The following is an 18,805-nucleotide window of genomic DNA, read 5'->3' on the forward strand; positions in this document are numbered from 1 at the left end:
CTTCAAGAACAGACTCCAACAAGAAACTGCTGAACTAGAATTAATTGCAAACTAGATACCATTAACTTGGGCTTGAATAGAGACTGGGAGTGGCAGGGTCATTACACAAATTGAATCTATTTCCCCATGTTCAGTATCCTCAGACCTTCTTGTCAACTGTCTGAAATGGGCTATCTTGATTATCACTGAAAAGTTTTTTTTTCTCCTGCTGATAATAGCTCATCTTAATTAATTAGCCTCAGAGTTGGTATGGCAACTTCCACCTTTTCATGTTCTCTGTATGTATATATATCTTCTTACTTTATTTCCATTCTGTGCATCTGATGAAGTGGGCTGTAGCCCATGAAAGCTTATGCTCAGATAAATTTGTTAGTCTCTAAGTTGCCACAAGTACTCCTGTTCTTTTTATACTTCAGTTTCTCCATGTATAAAAAGGGATCAATGATACCCACTTCTGTATAGTAATTGATAATAATTGTAAGATTATATGTACTACAAACCAGTGAAACCAGGAAGCAAGGAGTTCAGACATTTTTATCTAAAACGTACAAGTCTCTGACGTGCATTGACTTTCAATGGAGAAATTAGAATGGATGTGCTGCCACAACCTTAACTACGGTATATTGCTATGAAATGTGGTGATGGTCTGTTAATACCAATAAAAACAATGAAATTGTGTAATACTGGTGGTTCTCCCTTTCCCCGGTATTAAAGCTCATTGGTTATTCCCCTCCCCTCATATTACAGTTTGTTCATATTATCTGTTATCAATGGCTAAACTTTGAAATGAAATATACTTACCTATCTGATTTTAATTTACTTAGTAGTTGCACTTCTTAATTATTCCTTATAGTTTGTTTAGCTACTATAATCTCTGACTCTTTCTCTCTTCTTTTTCTCTGAACTTTTAGGGTCCAAAAAAGAAAACAAAGGTAGGTAGGTAGATTTATAAATATATCAGATAGATGTAGATATAACAGCAAAGATACAATCTAGCTCAGACACAGTTGGTTGGACTCAGTGGTGTTCATTTACATAGCTGGAAATAACATTCTCCTCACTTAGGAAATTACAGGGTGAAATTCTGTGGCTTGTGTTATAGAATCATAGAAATGTAGATCTTGAGAGGCCATTAAGTCTAGGCCCCTGCACTGAGGCAAGACCAGTTAAATCTAAACAAGTGTTTCTCCAACTTGTTCTTAACCTCCAGTGCTGGGGATTCCACAGCCTCCCTTAGAAGCCTATTTGAGAGCTTAACTACCCTTATAATTAAAAAGTTTTTCCTAATATCTAACTTAAATCTCCCTCACTGCAGTTTAAGGCCATTACTACTTGTCCTACGTACGATGGACATGGAGAACAATTGAGCACCATCCTCTTTATCACCCCACAACATGTTTGAAGACTGTTATCAGTCTCCCCCCCCCCCCCCCCCCCCGCCCCGTCTTTCTTTTCTCAAGACTAAACATGCACAGGTTTTTTAACCTTTCCTTTGAAGTCAGGATTTTTAAACCTTTTATCATTTTTGTAGCTCTCCTCTGGACTCTCTCCAGTTTTTCTCATCTTTCTTACAGTGTAGTGCCCAAAACTGGACACAGTACTCCAGCTAAGGTCTCACCAGAGCTGAGTAGAGAGGAACAGTTACCTCCCTTGTCTGACATATAACAACAGTTCTGTTAATACACCCCAAAATATTAGCCTTTTTTTTTTTTTTGCACCTGCACCACATTGTTGACTCATATTCATTTTGTGATCCTCTATAACCCCCAGATCCTTTTCAGCGGTACTAGCCAACAACTCTCTCTTTTGTAGTTATGCATTTGATTTTTCCTTCCTCAAAGAAGGACTTTGCACTTGTCTTTATTGAATTTCCCCTTGTCGATTTTAATCTCTAATTTTATCAAGGTCATTTTTGTTTTCTAATCCTGTCTTCTGAAGTGCTTGCAATGACTCCCAGCTTGGTGTCATCTGCAGATTTCATATGCATACTCTCTCCACTCCATTATCCAAATCATTAATGAAAATATTGACTAGTACCAGACCCAGTACTGAGCTCCTATGCAGAAGGTCAGACTAGATGACTCACAGTCCCTTCTGGAGTTAATCTGCAAAATAGTATTATGGTTTTGCAGGTTTTGGCATGGGGGGGGGGGCTAGTGGGTGGAGGGAGGAGGAGGTTAAAACATACTGTCTGGTCAAATTTGGTGCAAAAGTTAGATTTTGTAAAAACAAGCTTTTACAAAACCTGAGACAAAATTCCATTTTTAAAAATTCCTGTATAGTTTTTAAAATTTACAAAAAACAAACATGTTCTCCTGTAGCATTTGGTAGGTCACACATTGCAACACTGGACTAAGGCATGAGAATCTGAAAAGAAAATTGATTAGAATATGATTGTAAACAAGTGAAACTGACTAGTCTGTTTTCATCTTCCATGCTGAGAGATAGAGAGAAAAGTCAACAAATGACATACGGTAAAAAGTAAGTTAGATATATAAAATTATTTCAGCTTTAATATCCTAAGGCCCTCATCCTGCAGTCAAACTCATGAGTGTACCTTTCATATCTGTATCTAAAGATCTCATTGTGTCAGAACTTTGCAGATGAATGCTTGAGTAACACCTGATGGGATGCACTCTTGCCTTAGTAGGTCGTAACTAAGGCTACAATTTAGTCATGGGTATTTTTGGTAAAAGTCATGGACAGGTCACGGGCTATAAACAAAAATGCACAGCCTGTGACCTGTCCATGACTTTTACCAAAAATACCTGTGATTAAATCTTGGGGAGAGGGCTGTGGTGTGTTGGGGGTGCACTGCTGGGAGGGGGACATCTGTGGGGGCCCACTGCTGGGGTGGGTGCACTCAGGGCCAGCGGCACCAGCTGCCCAGTGGGCCGCAGACTACGGCTGCTCCGGCCGGCCAGGGAATGCTGCCGGGGGCCACAGACCATGGATGCTCCAGCTGCCGCCCAGGGACTGCTACTGGGGGCTGCCAGAGTAGCAGCAGTGGCTGGTGTGGCTGTTCCCCGGGTAACTGGAGCCCCGGCTCTGAAGCCAACTGCTTGGGTAGTCCTGGGGTCAGCCACACTGGCTGCTGCAGAAGTCACAGAGGTTGCGGAAAGTCACGGAATCCATGACTTCCGCAACCTCCGTGGCAGACACGGAGCCCTAGTCATAACTACATTGTTATCAGTAGAATTACTGTCTCTTTTTGCAGCAGTAAATTTGGCCTAATGTTTTGTTCAAGTTTCATAACAAGTCTTGTAACTATGTTTCAGTTTATACATTTGATTTAAGTTTTCATTTGTTTTTTTGCCATACAAGGTTCAAAATATTTTGTCATTTTGGCTGGCAATACAGAACAGAATAGCTTCCCTGATATTTCTGTTAGCTGACAATATGCTAATCACCTTGGAAATAACACAATTCAAAACACATCTTTTACTATTGAATGAAAAGGGTCCTCCTGGATAATCTGGAAGCTCTTCATAAAAATGGTTTGTCTAAGATAATATTTACCAGAAATATCATAACTACCAAAATGGGACAAAAGTACGTAATGAGAAGCCTTCCATTATATCACACTATTTATTTACAAGAGTTTGGCCTTCTGCCTCTCTCTCCCCAACTTCCTTTTGGTTCTCCTGCACCTGATTCTTTATTGCCTTGCATTTCGTGGAGTCATTTACATCTTTGCAAAATAGCTTTAAAATTTGACTGTACTGGACTGATAGTGTTCTGGACTGACGTTACATGCATTTCCCACTCAGTCTATATAGGTGCAAGTGGCAAGATAGTGGAGAACAGGTTCTCTATCTCTGCCTTTACATCCTAGCTCTCACTTCTATGCTGGTGATATTCAACTCTGCATGTCACCATGTCTCCTCTGTTTCAAACAAATGAACATATGGTTTCATCTCATCTGGCTTTAGCTAAGTGTCTCAAAGACAAAGATGCATCTTTTGGTCAATCAGGAAGTACATCTTCAAATGCAGCTCAGACACCTTCCTTGACTTGGATGTTTCTTTTTGTCTGTTGTCTGTAACTTTGGATTCAAGCTTAATTCTGAACTCTTCTCCCATATCTTCTGCATCTGCAGATCCATCACTGTTGGCACAATACTGCCTTATTCTACCTCTGCTGAAATCCTTGTCCATAATAATATCATCTTTTTCTTTGACTACTGTAACTCTCTTCTCTTTGGTTTCTCCAAGTCCCAGTACTGCTGATTACAGCATTTGTGGAATACCACTGCTTATCTTCTAACACGCACAAAGAAGAATGTACATGTCACAACAAACAACTCTGCTGGCTCTGTGCTGATTGTGCAATTCAGTACAATATTATCGTCCTTGGATAATTTTTTTTTATCTCATGGCTCATTCTCATTCTCTTCATCTCCCCTCTTGGTCTAATACTAGCCCTCTCTATTCTATCATGTTCTGGCCATTACTACGGCAAGAACCACCTTCTTCTTTTCAACTTTTGCCATTTAAAACAGCCTCCCTTTATACTGCTAACTCATCAGCTCTATCTACGTTCATATATCACACATCTTCATGTATGTGTGTTCAGCACCTAGCACAGCATGGCCTTGATCCTGAGTGAGGACTCTGCTTGTAGCTTGTTTATACAGTATAAATAATAAATTATAATCTTTTATGAACATCTCTCTTCTCCCTTGTAATCTCTCCCTCCTCTACTATTATTTATCTGTTAACTTTCTGATTATTATTTGGATTCTGTAAAATATTTTTGGATACATGTATGAAAAATTTATACAGAACCAAGTTGTGCATAGGGCTGTCATATGATTGCAGTCAATGAGAACCTTGTCTGAATAAACATTGAGTAAAAACTGATGTATTAACTAAATTATTAATTAACTAATACATTAACTAATGTATTGACTCATTTATTTATTATTTAATTAACTAATACATTAACTAATGGATTAACCAAAATAGCCTGTGCTCTTGATCCTCTTCATATGTATAGTTACTAGATCAAATTCTATCTAGAATTCTATTCTACCTATTCTATTCTAAAGGATAGAATTTGATCTAGTAACTATACATATGAGGAGGATCAAGAGCACAGGCTATTTTAGTTAATACATTAATAGTTTAATATTTTTCCTTTTAAATCTATTTATTTGAGATGGTATTGTGTGGTGATTTTGCTTATTCCTCACAGTATGGGTTAAACGATCCCCTTTGTGGACTCTGGCAGAAAAAAAAAAAGGAAAACAGGGCTCTGGGGAACCTATTTTTTGGAGGGCAGGAGAATACCAGTGGATTCTCAGTTAAGTCTTCAGGCTGCTCTCAAGCTCTTAACACAAATATATGTTGCAGAGATCTTATAAGCTGAGCCACCAGTAGCAGCTGGTCCTTAATATGTAGTTAACTTCCCAATTAATTATTACGATACATAGATTTTTCTTCTAATATAGTGTATATAATGGATCAAATTTTCCCATGTTATGTTGGTTCAAGTTGATTGATGAGAATTTGGCCCAATATGTGTAGCTCTACTTACTTATATGAATATTCTTATGTCAGTGGGGAAACTGGTGAAAGTTACAACAAATATATAGGTTTCAAAGTAGTAGCCATGTTAGTCTGTATCAGCAAAAAAAACCCAGGAGTACTTGTGGCACCTTAGAGACTAACAGATGTATTTGGTCATAAGCTTTCGTGGACTAAACCCACTTTTTAGCCCACGAAAGCTTATGCCCAAATAAATTTGTTAGTCTCTAAGGTGCCACAAGTACTCCTTGTTCTTTTAACAAATATATAAATTCCCTGCTTTAGTCATCTCTAAATAGTGCTGTTATGTTAAAAGGCTGTTCCTGTGACTTTGTCTTGTCTGTGTATTCTTTAAATCAACATTCTTTCTGCTTGCTTTCAAAAATGAAAAAATCTTTTGTTCTGTCATATGAGTGATATTTTAGTTTAAAACAAAAATCCAACTTTTAAATGCACTCACTTCATTAGTCTTGCTAACCACATTGCCCTGAGGATAGGGCTGGTTTAAACATTCATCTATTTTTGTGGGTTACAAGAAAAATTTGTTTCCTTTACTGACATAGTATCCTGTTCTTTTGTTATCTTTTGAACACAGATGTTGCTACGTAAAAGACTGAAAATATACTTTGAAATGCTACATTAGAGAAATAAAATGTGTAAAACTAATGTTGACATCTAGTCTCCTTTAATTTATTGCCCATGTTAAGTCTGGTGGAAGTGGAGGTCAAAAGAAACTTAGCAAAGCTGAACGACTGAGATTACAGAAAGAAGAAGAAGATAGAAGATTAATAGAGGAAGGTACAGTGCGTTTCACTTATAGGAAATGTGATTACACCAAATCACTAATTAAATAGGCAGAGTGCAAATTATGATCATTAATGTTATCTAAATTCTGTTTAATCTCAGTAGGATGATTTACTTGTATTTCTCTGTTCTTAAGGCTGGCTTTAATGTTTTGGAAGGCCGTAAACAAGGATATTTTTTGAGACATATCCCCCTCACAATGTTCAACCTCCTTTTCTACATACTCTTTCCACTAGTTATTCTTCCTCCTGGCCCCCCACAAATGTTTGGAAAGTGTATGAGGGTGGGGGAGAGAATTACAATTTTTCTTTATCTCCCCTTCTGGTACTCCCAGCCAAGTCAAGAACAAGTGGGTAGAGAGGTATGGGAACAGATATTTCCTCTTCTCCACATTTAGTAATCAGAAGGAATGAGAAGTTCAATGACTAGGACTTTGCTCAAAGTAGATCAATAGAGTACGCTGACTTTGAGCGTAACAGAGTACTGATCAGTGCATTCGGACAGCAACAGACACTCCATATTAATGTTAGGACAGTCTTTCAAAGAGGGATGAATTAAAGCATAGGCGGTATAGGCCTGTGCCTAGGGCTGCATCTCCTGTAGTCATGTAATCAGAATCTCAGCTATCATTAAAAAAAAACTATTTTTTTTGCCCTTATGGCTGAGAAGAAAATATTGAAATGTGATTCTAGTTTAGCTTATGTAATGACGCCTGTCTGAGCCTACAGAGACCTTGATACAATAACTTTGAGGCATGCGAACTATCCCATACATCTCATTGGGTTACTAACTCCAAGAGCTTGGGGAATCTGTCAACATCATTTTAGCAGAGGATGATGTATATGGCAAGAGGAGATGAGCAAACCAGGACCAGACCACCAAATCAGATATATTATAGTTACTGTAATGAGTATTGGGGGGCCTCTGGCTGCCACCTCTGCCTCTTAATGTGTAGGTGGGGAAAGGGAGGACTCCTGCTACTTCCTCTGCTGTTCCTGAGGGGGAAAAGGACTCTGTCTCTGCTTCTCTGGAATTGTAGGAGTGGCACATCTGCCCCCACAACTCCAAGGGCGGGAAAGGCCATGGGGAGATCTGTACGTAGGGCTGTGGATTTACTTTATCTGGCACTACTTCCAAACGTTATGGATCGAACCCATAATGGACAATGTAGATTGAACTCTTACTATCACAAGTTATTATAGTTATTTTGAAATAAAAATTTTGATCTGCTAGCTAGTTTTTAAAATAATGTATCTGTTTTTATTAATCAGGATGTACTTGTATTGCTGATAATAGATTTCTCATTCTTCAGAGGAAGCCCGTTTACGAGCTGAACAAGAAGAAGCAGAAAGACTTGAAAAGGAGAGAATTGTGCAAGAGGAGAGGGAAAGACTTGAAGCAAAAGTTAGTTCGCAGCCATCATAATAAACAGCTATTTCAAACTGCAATAGTCAGTTTCTAAACTTTATGCTAAAACTTTGTTGATTTGTTATGAAAATGTGGGAATTTCTCTCCATTTCCTCAGAGTAGAGGAGGGAGTAGCGGGGGCCTTCCAGTATTCTTGGATCAAAACTAATAATGAAAACTCTAGCCATACCACTGCAAAATGTAAGAGCCACAAGTTAAGTACAGTAGGGCAATGAACTGGATCAGTAGCTAAATGAGTGACTTCCAAGGAAAGCCAAAGGTGCTTAAGAAAACGATGCTAAAGACTTGATATGTGCCACAGTGTCCTCTAAGCCAGTAGTCACACAGTATGGTACAAAGAAGTGCTTATGTGGTAAAAGAAGATGTAAAAGCTTGGTCTTGCTTACTTCTGATAATTAAAATCCTCATGGTACTCTTTGCATGAGTAGAGATGTAACCTCTGCTCCTGTCCAAATTCCAATCTGAGTAAACAGTTCTTGTTTTTCTACAATTCCACATGAGTAGTCTACTAGACATATTCATTTTCGCTCCTAAACTGTATGTAGTATTGTTTTGGGCTGTTACGAATTGTGGTATTTCATTCTAGAAATGACTGCATTTTAGTGCAGGTGTAAAATTGTTGTATTGATATATATGCATGTATGTGATGTTGTAGTGTAAAGTTTTACTGGCAGGAATTTGGGATGACTTGCTCTGAATTGTGAAACTGTAGGTGAATTATGTAAGCCAACCCAAACTGGTGCCAATAAAAACACACTACTATGTATCCTGTGTATAGCACATTTATCAGAATTTTTTTTAGAAATGTTTTAGCAAGTTTAACATTTTTTAATCGGTCTTTTTTTTTCATACCCCATCATCTGTAAAGCTGGATTGCCTTCATTGTTGTGAACCCAGTTAGCTAGGGCTCTGAGGAAAAAAAAAGCCATGAACCAGTACATTTTAAAAACTTCTAAAAATTGCCCCCAACAAATTTCCATACACTAAAATGTCACAGTTTTAAGGTTTGATATCTTGGAACCTACCAAAGGCAACTGAAGCGTGTTCCATTGGAAAGCAGGAGTGGAGGGGTGCTCTTGGATCCAGTGATAATCACAGATCTCTTTAAAGCTGATGGATGTGCCACACACTCTTCTACTAGGGTTGCCAACATTGTATTTAAAAAATAAGGGTCTGTTTTCTTAGCACCCCGACCCACCCCTCCTCCTAATATTATTATTAATAATAATAATCAGTACTCACCTACATTCACCAGGGGTATTTCTTGCAACTGGGAATGTTGGCAGAGACTCTGTGAGTGGGGAGGCTACACCCCAGGAGTACGGACCCCTTGCCAGACAGAGCCCCTTCAGCAGAGCCTGTGCCGACAGACAGAGCCTGTCCAGGGAAAGCAGACGGGGCGGTGCTCAAGGACTGGAGTCATTTATTATGTGGCTCAGCAATTTATCGCATCACCAGCACACAGAGATTCTCTATGATAAAACATTGCTAATTTACTGCAATCTCCTGGATGTAATGTGCCATAAAAAGTCAAGATATTATATTATCAATATTTGGATTATTTTTAATATTAATACTCTGTCCATTAAAATACCTAAATAAAATTGGGTTTTCTTTACTATAAAATAATTTATAAAAACTAAAATTAAACTGAATAGTAAATTCATGTACCTGATCATATACTAACAGGATCAAGAGCGGAGAGGGACTGAACTTGCAGAACTCCATTCATTAGAAGAGAACTTTTTAAGAGCAAGGCAATGGAAAGCAGATTACAGAGCACATGCTAAGGTAAACTTGCTTTCCAAAATATCCACATAGTATTATAGAGGTTTGACAAAGAAGAGACTTTTAAATAATCTTGTGCTTCTCTCTTCTATTACAAGATCATTCCTGTATTTTCTAGTGCTTTGTTCATTCTAGTTTTAAATGAAAAACACTACATTAATCAAAAAACTTCTAAGGAGTTTGAACAGAGGGTAATATCTGCTCAGGTGAGATAGGGATGATGGAAGTCAGGATTCTGAGGTATATTGGCATAATTATAGGCAGGAAACAGCATAACACCTGAGTTATGTATTACTGCCAGATAAAAACTACATTAAAATGCAGTTTAGACTGAGAGTATATATCAGTAATTTAGGGTAAATTACATTACAAAGATGTTGCAAATATCCCTCAGATAAGCATTCTATAATCAGGAAATTCAGAGTTAATGTTTCAGTTTAAGTCTAATGTGTTAAGGGGTGGAAATACAAAGTTAAAGAATCCAAACAGTTCCATCCTATAGGACATCATGCAATGCCCAGATGATTATTGTTACGTTGTTTGCATATTTATGTTTCCAGATTAGGTTAAACTGAATTTTAAAGATGCATTAGATTTTTTCCTTCCCCCTCCCATCCCTTTCTGCCGGCACTATAGGATAGAGTTAAGGTTGTTGTGTGCACTAACTGTGCATTTTTGTGTCTTGCCATCTTTGGGGTGGTTGTTTTTTCTTTAACAAAATGGCTTTTTTACTGAAGGCAACCTGTTGCTTTAGTACCTCTAAGAACAATAGGTGTCACCAGTCATTATGAAGGAGGGCAATTCTTTGTGGAATTCTCCTAAGATTATTCTTCAGCCTGTGCTGAAGGAGTAACTTTCAATTATGAAAAATGGTGATAAAATGTGACCATTAATCTTTAAAGAAATCATTCAAATATCACGTATGCCCACAGTTTGTTAGTTTTTAACTTTATAGGAAGTGTGAAGAGTTTGCTTTATTCTGTTATGAAGAATATTCAGACCAAAGAAAAATCAAATGCTAAATGCTAAATTTCTGAAAGGTCCCATTTTTAATTAATTTTAACTTGTAAACAAATTAATGGATTTACTTGTAAATTCTCAGAAAATTCATTCAATACTCAAAGAAAAAGTGTTTTAATTTAGAGAGGATATGCTCTCTTTGTTATACATAATAAAAAGTTTGAATCCCTGCTTTAAGAGCAAAAAAAGAGCTGGCTCCTCTATAATACCTGGCTCTATTTAGTGTTCTCAATCCTCACACTTTATGATTGATCACATTTATTCAAAATTTTAAAAATAATGGAATTATTTTGTGATTGGATGCTGTTGTTAATATTTAACACTTACTAAATTTACAGATGGGATTTTCAAAAGTGCTCAGGATTGGCTCATATTTGCTCCCTCTAAAGTCAGCGGGAATTTGACCATTGATTTCTGTGGGAGTACAGCTGTGCCAATGCTTAGTGCTTTTAAAAACTCCATTTTAAGTCCTTAAGGTACTTAACAAATATTGTGTGTTGTGAGGATTAATTAGATAATGAGACAGGTTTTATTATGGTCCTTATTTTACAGATGCGGAAACTGAGATAGAGATGTTGAGGTCACACAACGAGTGACGGATGAAACCGGGTTTAGGACTCAGGCTCTATCTACACTTGGGATTGGCGATGTCATTGCTAGCTCAAGGAGACATACTTGCACTAGCTGCTGTTGAGCTAGTGAGCTGAAAATAGTAGTGTAGCTGCAGTATCATGGCCAGAATATTGGGCTAGCTGCCCAAGTATGTAACCATGTGGTCAGAATGGGTTTGTATTCAGGGTGACTAGCTTCTCCTGCTGCTACTGCAGCTATGCTACAACTTTTGTGCACTAGCTCTATGAGAACGAGCACAAGTATCCCTCTTTCAGCTACAAGTGTAGACATCTCCTTAGTTGTGTGTTTATCACTAGACCACACACGTCTCTCTCAAAATCCTCTTACTCTTGTATTGTAATTATGAAGTTTTGAGGTGTTTGTACCTAAAACTTTTGGATTTACTTTTCTTTTTTCTTTTAAAAAAATCTCTTTAGTGGGAGCATTACATGCAATGTGATGGGAGTCCTGACCCAGCTGTGCCCCAAGAAATTAATACTTTCATGAGCTTGTGGCAAGAAAATAAAAATGAGGATATTGAGTTTGTGATCGAGAAAGGAAACCAAGTGCTAAATGTAAGTGTTAAAATGATATTCTTAAGGTTTTTGGTTTCATAGTGGGAGCCGTGTTAGTCTGTATCAGGAAAAAGAACGAGGAGTACTTGTGGCACCTTAGAGACTAACAAATTTATTTGTTATTTATTTATTTATGCCCAAATAAATTTGTTAGTCTCTAAGGTGCCACAAGTACTCCTCGTTCTTTTTAAGGTTCTTGGTTACCAATAGCTTACAAACCGCAAAATGATAGTGTATGCACCTTTGTTTGGTTGTTTGACTGTAATTGGTCATCACCCAAATCATCAGCAATTTTTGTGTGTTGGTCTTCCTCTGATATGCTGTCTTTACTTTCCTTCATTATACATTTTTTACTAGGAAACAAGGAACATAAGACCATTGGTTCAAGAACTCTAGCATCCTGCCTTTCAGGAGTTCATATATATAATGCTTGTAGAGATGGATCCAATAAAAATTCTGGATCCATACACCCTGCCAAATTGACGAAAGTTTCATCAAGCTCCACATCTGAACGTTGCTGCTCATGCCGTATGTAGAAGCTTCAATGGAAAGGAGCCTCCGTTCTTACCATTCATCTAGTCAATCTAATATTGTTTTACATGGTATTAGCAATTCAAATTCCTTCTTAACCTTTGGAACAAACTGCTTACACTCAGAAGCATGTGATCATCTAGACCTTCATTATATCCACTCACAGTATTTGACTTTAGGGCTTGTCTATATTACCCGCTGGATCGATAAATCGATCCAGCGGGTAATATAGACAAGCCCTCTAGTCTAGATGCAATAAATCAACTGCTGAGTGCTCTCCCATCGACTCCGGTACTCCACTGGAGTGAGAGGTGCCGGTGGAGCCGACGGGGGAGTGTCAGCAGTTGACTCACCACAGTGAAGACACCGCGGTGAGTAGATCTAGGTACGTCAACTTCAGCTACGTTATTCATGTAGCTGAAGTTGCATAACTTAGATCCATTTTCCCCCCCTCCTGCCCCCCCAGGTATACCAGACCTTAGTGTGGTCAGATTGAGCTAGTATAGGACTATATGCCATACCAGAAGTTCTCTAATGGCCCCTTCATTTTCTAGAGAGTTTAAGCTTTCGTTTAAAAAATTACAAATTTTCTAGCCCTGTGGTAGCAAAGAAAACTGTCCAGAAAGTGGAGCCGATATGGTGTTATCATACTGCATATACAGATTGACTTCCTGAAACGATTGTTCTAAAAGAAGCAAGAACTTCTGAATTTATGTCAATGACCAGTTCATGCTGAAGACATGATGACACTCTGAATGCTAACATTTCACCATTTACTGCTGATCATTTTAGCAGGATCATTCAGCTACTTTGGTATTATGAATGTAGTTTGAAATGGGTGGACTTGAGCTCACCACTTTTTTACTTTTGTTTTGATTCCTGGACTCCCAACTTCCTTCAGCAATGCATCTTTTAGCTAGCCTGTTGCATTTCAGGATTGGTTTCTGAAGCACTGATGCTAGAAGTTTGAATATACAGCAATAGAAAGTGTGGTCTGCAGGCTCTACTGCAGTTACTGACATCTTCTGGTAATCTTAAATTACTGTGGTTATGTGTTAAATAGATTTGTTAATATTTCCCCAAAGTAGTGACAATTCTGTAGAAAGAATGAATAACGGATAGATGCAGATGATCATAATAGTACAGACAATGGGATCTAGATGCTTCTCCCCCTGTGTGCATGTAATTTCCATTGACATTAATGGGTGTAATTTACAGGTTGGGAGAGAAGAATATGAAAGATCATATAAAATAGATTTAAATTAGTTTACAGTAAACATCACACTAACAAATAGAATGTTAATGGATGACTTTGCTAATACAGCAATATCTAATAAACATTTACATTTAATCTCAGGCAAGCATTGTAGACATCAGGATGGATGAGTGTTAGTTTGTTAGATGTGCCAAATATCATCATCTTATTGCAAGCAACTTTGTGATTGGAGCATTTATCCAAATCTCGAATTTTGGTTTATCCTGTAGATTAGATTAAAAATTTTGTTGATATATTTGTTCCTATTAGGAACAAATTTTTGAAATTCAAATTTGAGATTGTTATTAGCGGAAGAGAACTTTCTCCAGAATTAAGGCTACAAAAATAGCTTTCCGTTAAAATCCTGATTTTGACCAACCTCCTCCCCATACCACAGACTTTGTCAAAACACGGTATGCTTGAAATTTCTCATGTGTGTTCTTCTGTGAGAGGAGAATTTTCATTTGAATAGTCTAGAGGGGAAATGGATAAATCATTCTTGAGATATGACAGTTTAAATTAGGGGAGAATTCAGATTATAATGGACATCAGTAGGTGCACATTATAGTTAAGGTGACAAAATAGATTTGATTATCAGCAAATGGCAGTCAATAAAGCACATTCAGTCCACAAGAACAAGGAAAATTCATCTGAAGAAGCCTTATAACTGTCAATGTTCTTCTGCTGGCTGGAGTTACATGGCATCATACTCACACATTCAAAACTTTCACTTACAAAAATAGCATAATTTACAAAATCAGCACCAACATCACCAATATAAAAATCTGTTTTTGGCATGATGAGATCTCTGATGTGAAAACAGGGAACTTGGAGTATATCCCATATTCTATTTCCAGGACACTAAGCAAATACATTTTACTTTGAGTCTCCTCTGGCCTGAGGTGTAAGAGTTTTGGTTCAGGTTCAAAACATAGATCTCCAAAATAGAATTAGAGAACTTCCAGAGAAAGATATTGCTTAAATTCATGGCTAGTCACTCCAGTAGACTTAATCAATTAGTGGAGTTGTCCTGCCAGCATCCACACATATAAAATTAAGTCTGGAATTGCTGAGACTCAGACCAGGAACTTTGTTGTCTGTAGACAGCACTGCTTTATGAGCCAACAGGAAGCCTCTTATTAGCTGTGTAGCACTTGTTTTTGATCCTACTGGTTGTCCCTGTCATAGCTGTGACACGTTTAGAAAATAATAAATATTTTTTTATGAAAACCTGGAACAAACAGACCAAATAAACAGAAATATAACTCTGTCCTAAGCAGAGTTTCTGTGCCCTGAAATTTTTCTTGCTCAAGTCAGTCCTGCACTGAATGTGGGAGGGATCCTGTGAAAAAAATAGTGTGTGTTGACATAATTAAAGACTGTATCATCATATGTATGTACAAAGGGGCTAAATTAAGGTTGCACAAGCAACCTTAATTCTGGCATTTCCTAATTTTGAAACCTTAATAATGTTCTTTTCACATAGTTTTTAGATGTATAATAGAGAGAGAATTCCTTTAACCAATATTTGTATATATGCAAAAGAAGCAAGTTCAGCTCATATTTTAACAGAGAACAGGATACCTTATATATGATATCTGAAATCAGAAGAAAAGAAATCATTCTCCCGTCCTACACCCCCAAAAAAGGAAATTAAACTGCTATGATTTGATCGTAAAACTAATGTGAAAAGTTTAATGTCTTTTAGTTAATTGAGAAGTTGTATTTTCTGTTATTGGACACACCGCCAAATGAGCTAAAGGAAAAGGTCTTCATTCAATACCAGGAATCAATTCTGGAATTGCAGAGTCTTCTTCATCAGAAATACAATGAAGCAACAGAACGCCTACTTAAAGTAAGTAAACTTTGTATTTTAGTTGTTAGTCTTCAAATGTTATTCATGAACTATCAAGGGCAATGGGAAAGTAACAGTTTTGTACATTAGGTTAATTTGCAAAAGTGACTTTTTTTACACTGTGATACAGACTATTGTGTAAACTTCTACAGCTCAAACATAATCATGTACTGGACTGATGTTTCTGAGGACCTCTCCTTCACAGTGTTTGAGGTTAGAATTTTTAAATTAACCTAAGGAAGTTCAATTCAGTGGGAACTGGGTATTTCAGTGTGATTTGACACTAAGGGAATTAAGAGGTATTTGAAAATCCTGGCCTTAACTGTCACCATGATTTAAATTAACAGTAATCATTGATTACACAAATATTTAGTGATTAAATGCAAAATATTAAGTTTTTAAAATAATCTTTGGCAGATAAACTTTTACACAAGTTTGTGTGACAGACTTTTTAAATTGAGATTTTTATCTGAATTGAAGAATGTACATAAGATTAATATACATATAGGAAAAACACTGTATATATGAAATGGTGATCTACTTTGCATGCTAATGTAAACAGTTGATTCTGTAGTGGATTATGTAGGTTTAGCAAGAGGATGGTGGTAGGAAAAGAAATGTAGAGAGGAGAAAGAATAAGAAAAAGTGGAAGGAAGTGGTTGTATGTTTGCAACAAATTGTTAGGTAAATAGGAAATTGACTATTTAATAGGCTATGAGCTGGAATCAAGCCTCATGAGTTCAGTCTTAGACATCAAATGTGTTGATATTGAACCAATTTTATTTAATTCTCTTGCTCTGGCTGTGACTCAAAGTTCTTTTAACCATTCTGAGTAACTTAGACACATGCAACCTGATCCAAAACCTATGTAAAGTAAGCAAATGTAAATCTTTTTGGCCCTTCAGGTAGACAATGTCAACAAATTTTGTTTTCTTTTTAATATTATATATTGGTAAAATGTACCCAGGACTGTGAAATGGGTGCATATTATCCAACAATACTCTCATTCTGCTCACATTGAATAGTGTTTTACTTCATGAGTAGTTCCGCGGAGGTTACTGCACAAGGGACTATTCAGCTTAAGTAAGGGTGGGACTATCAGGCCCTACATTTGGTAATGCCTCATTGGGTGAATTTATGCTGATGTGGGAACTTAGTTAGAATTGAAAACTTACAGGAGTACAAAATGCAAAGCTACCTTGGCCCTTTTGCAAATATATAATATTTTGTGTTACTGAATCTATGATGTTAACTTATGTCTTAACAAATAAATGCAATGTGACCCAGCTGTAATTGCTGTAGTGTATTCTTTTTTCTGTGTTATGTGTTTTTTGCTTTATTAAATTTTATGGAGTTAAAAGTAACTTTAAAGTTTTTATTAAACTTTTAAAAGTTTTTTCAGAAGGCCAATTCTCCTGAAGTAAAGATAATTTAAGACACAGGACTTTGGACTCTGTTATATGGCAAACTAGATTCTACTTTTATTTCTTTCAGTCAGATAGCAAGAAATCAAATGAGTAAATCAGTAATTTAGCACAGTATGTAAAATCCAATTTAATACATTGCATTGGAGAAAATCAACCCGACTACATTTACCGAGGACATCATGCATTACATTCACGAAGCAACATTAACAAGTTAACTGTGACTCAGTGATAGTCTGGTTTAACTATTCAAGTACTGAAATAAACAGATTTAACCTAGTAAAGGTTTTAGTTTGAGCAAGGAAAACACACTACTTAAAATTACTGATATTAGAACGAGTGAATAATTCACAATGAATACTTTTATTTGACTAATTTTACCTTTTTTATTTTTTTGTTTTGTGCATTGTCAACAAACATAATTAATCAATACAGGGTGAACTATAATTTTTATAATCAGCTATGGAATTAGAAATTCCCTTTGAGTTAATATGAAGTATTCAATCTAAAATTTCATTTTCAAAAGTATCGTCGCTAGTCACATTCATTTCACCGCTGAAATGTTTCAGGAAAGAGACCACAAAAATGTTGCAGTCTTGCTCAAATCAAAATTCACTTTCAGATTCAAAGAAATATTTTTTCCATTATTGCTCAGCTCTGCTAACAAATTAGATTAATGATAAGCAATCGTTTATTTACCATTGGTAGTTTTACATTAAATATGAAACATCTACCAATCTGGCATAGGAACTGCAGATTATTTAGAGTCAGCTATTAGTTTCAGTGTCAGGGTTCAGAAGTTCAAGCTCAGCTATGGAACCTAGGTATTCTTCTTCAAGTGATTGCTTAGATCGATTCCAATTAGGTGTGCACAGTCGTCTGAAAGTTTTTCCCCTAGCAGCACCCATTGGGTCAGCTGTGGACCCCCCCGGAGTGGCGCCTCCATGGCACTCAATATATGACCCTGCCGACCCAGCGCCTCCTCAGTTCCTTCTTACCACCAGTGACAGTCATTAGAACTGTGGTGACTTGCTTAGCAAGCTCTCCTCGTTTTCCCTAGCCTTTCAGTTTAGTGTAGTTCAGAGTTATTCCTAGTCTAGTTAAGTTTAGTTTAAGTGGTTTTCTGTTGTTACAGCAGATAGCTGTTGGGAGTGGAGGGTTTCCCATTCACCCTGACGGCATTCCACCTTGGGGACTTGAGGTATGCCTAAATCCCAAGGGTTCAAACCCTGCAAATCTTGCAACAAAGTGTGTGGGGGAAGCACAGCAAGCGGACAAGTGCAGGATTTGTAAAGGGTTTCACCCCAGAACAAAAAAGGAGCGGGAATTTCACCTCAAGCAGCTTCTTCTGGAGGTGGCACTTTGACTGCAACCCACATCAGTGCAGCAAGACGTGGCATCAAGCTCATCGATGTACAGTGCCCCGGCAGCAGTGGTAGAAGCGGCACCACAGAAGGACTCTGGAAGAGACTCATGGCACCACCACTCCCTGGTACCGAAACCGACGAGATCAACCCAGCACCGGTCCCATTCCCTGGTGCCGAAGCAGCACCGGAAGCAGGGGAGGAGTGGATCTCTGACTCCGAGACCCACCCCTTCGGAGCCGGCCAATAGGGCGCGTCCCATGGAAGAGCACCCAGTGCCAAAAACTTTGGAGCTGGCACCGTCGACTTCAGCCCCGCAAGGGGGACCATCGAATCCGGTGCTGTTGGACTCCCTGAGCCAGGTCATTGAGGAGGTGGAACTACCATCCACCCCGGACAACATGTGGCACAGTCTCGAGGCAAAGCAGCAATGCTTTGTCCCTGAAGGTCTGCAGGGATGGGGCAGAGATAATTCTGGTGGCACCAGAGTGGCCTCGACAACACTGGTATACCATGCTGCTGGAACTGTGGGTGGACACCCTGATCATATTGCCTCTCCTCCCCGACCTGGTCACTCAGGACCATGGTCATCTTCATCACCCCGACCTGTAGTTCCTCCAC

At 37.9% G+C, this 18,805-nt stretch overlaps 1 protein-coding gene and 1 long non-coding RNA gene across 19 annotated transcripts in view; one reads left to right on the top strand and one right to left on the bottom strand.

Annotated features, from left to right (window-relative positions):
- Positions 1–9,151, bottom strand: part of LOC114022234 — a 46,410-nt gene extending 37,259 nt beyond the window's left edge. Inside the window, exon 1 of the long non-coding RNA XR_006288109.1 lies at positions 9,007–9,151. This is a non-coding gene — a long non-coding RNA (uncharacterized LOC114022234). The remainder of the gene's footprint in view (positions 1–9,006) is intronic.
- DNAI7 (dynein axonemal intermediate chain 7) overlaps positions 1–18,805 on the top strand; it is a 57,182-nt gene that overhangs the window by 16,305 nt on the left and 22,072 nt on the right. For 4 of the 18 annotated variants that reach the window (XM_043538651.1, XM_043538661.1, XM_043538665.1 and 1 more), the window contains 5 exons: positions 6,236–6,326; positions 7,629–7,736; positions 9,450–9,551; positions 11,121–11,755; positions 15,250–15,396. In XM_043538651.1, the coding sequence (XP_043394586.1) occupies positions 11,630–11,755; positions 15,250–15,396 (273 nt within the window). In that variant the 5' untranslated portion in view covers positions 6,236–6,326; positions 7,629–7,736; positions 9,450–9,551; positions 11,121–11,629. Of the gene's footprint in view, positions 1–911; positions 933–6,123; positions 6,327–7,603; positions 7,783–9,449; positions 9,552–11,120; positions 11,756–15,249; positions 15,397–18,805 lie in introns of all 18 variants that reach the window. The other 14 variants (XM_037915466.1, XM_043538683.1, XM_043538644.1 and 11 more) reach the window with 9 other exon arrangements.

Source organism: Chelonia mydas, chromosome 1 (assembly GCF_015237465.2).
Source record: "Chelonia mydas isolate rCheMyd1 chromosome 1, rCheMyd1.pri.v2, whole genome shotgun sequence".
NCBI classification, from domain to species: Eukaryota; Metazoa; Chordata; order Testudines; family Cheloniidae; genus Chelonia; species Chelonia mydas.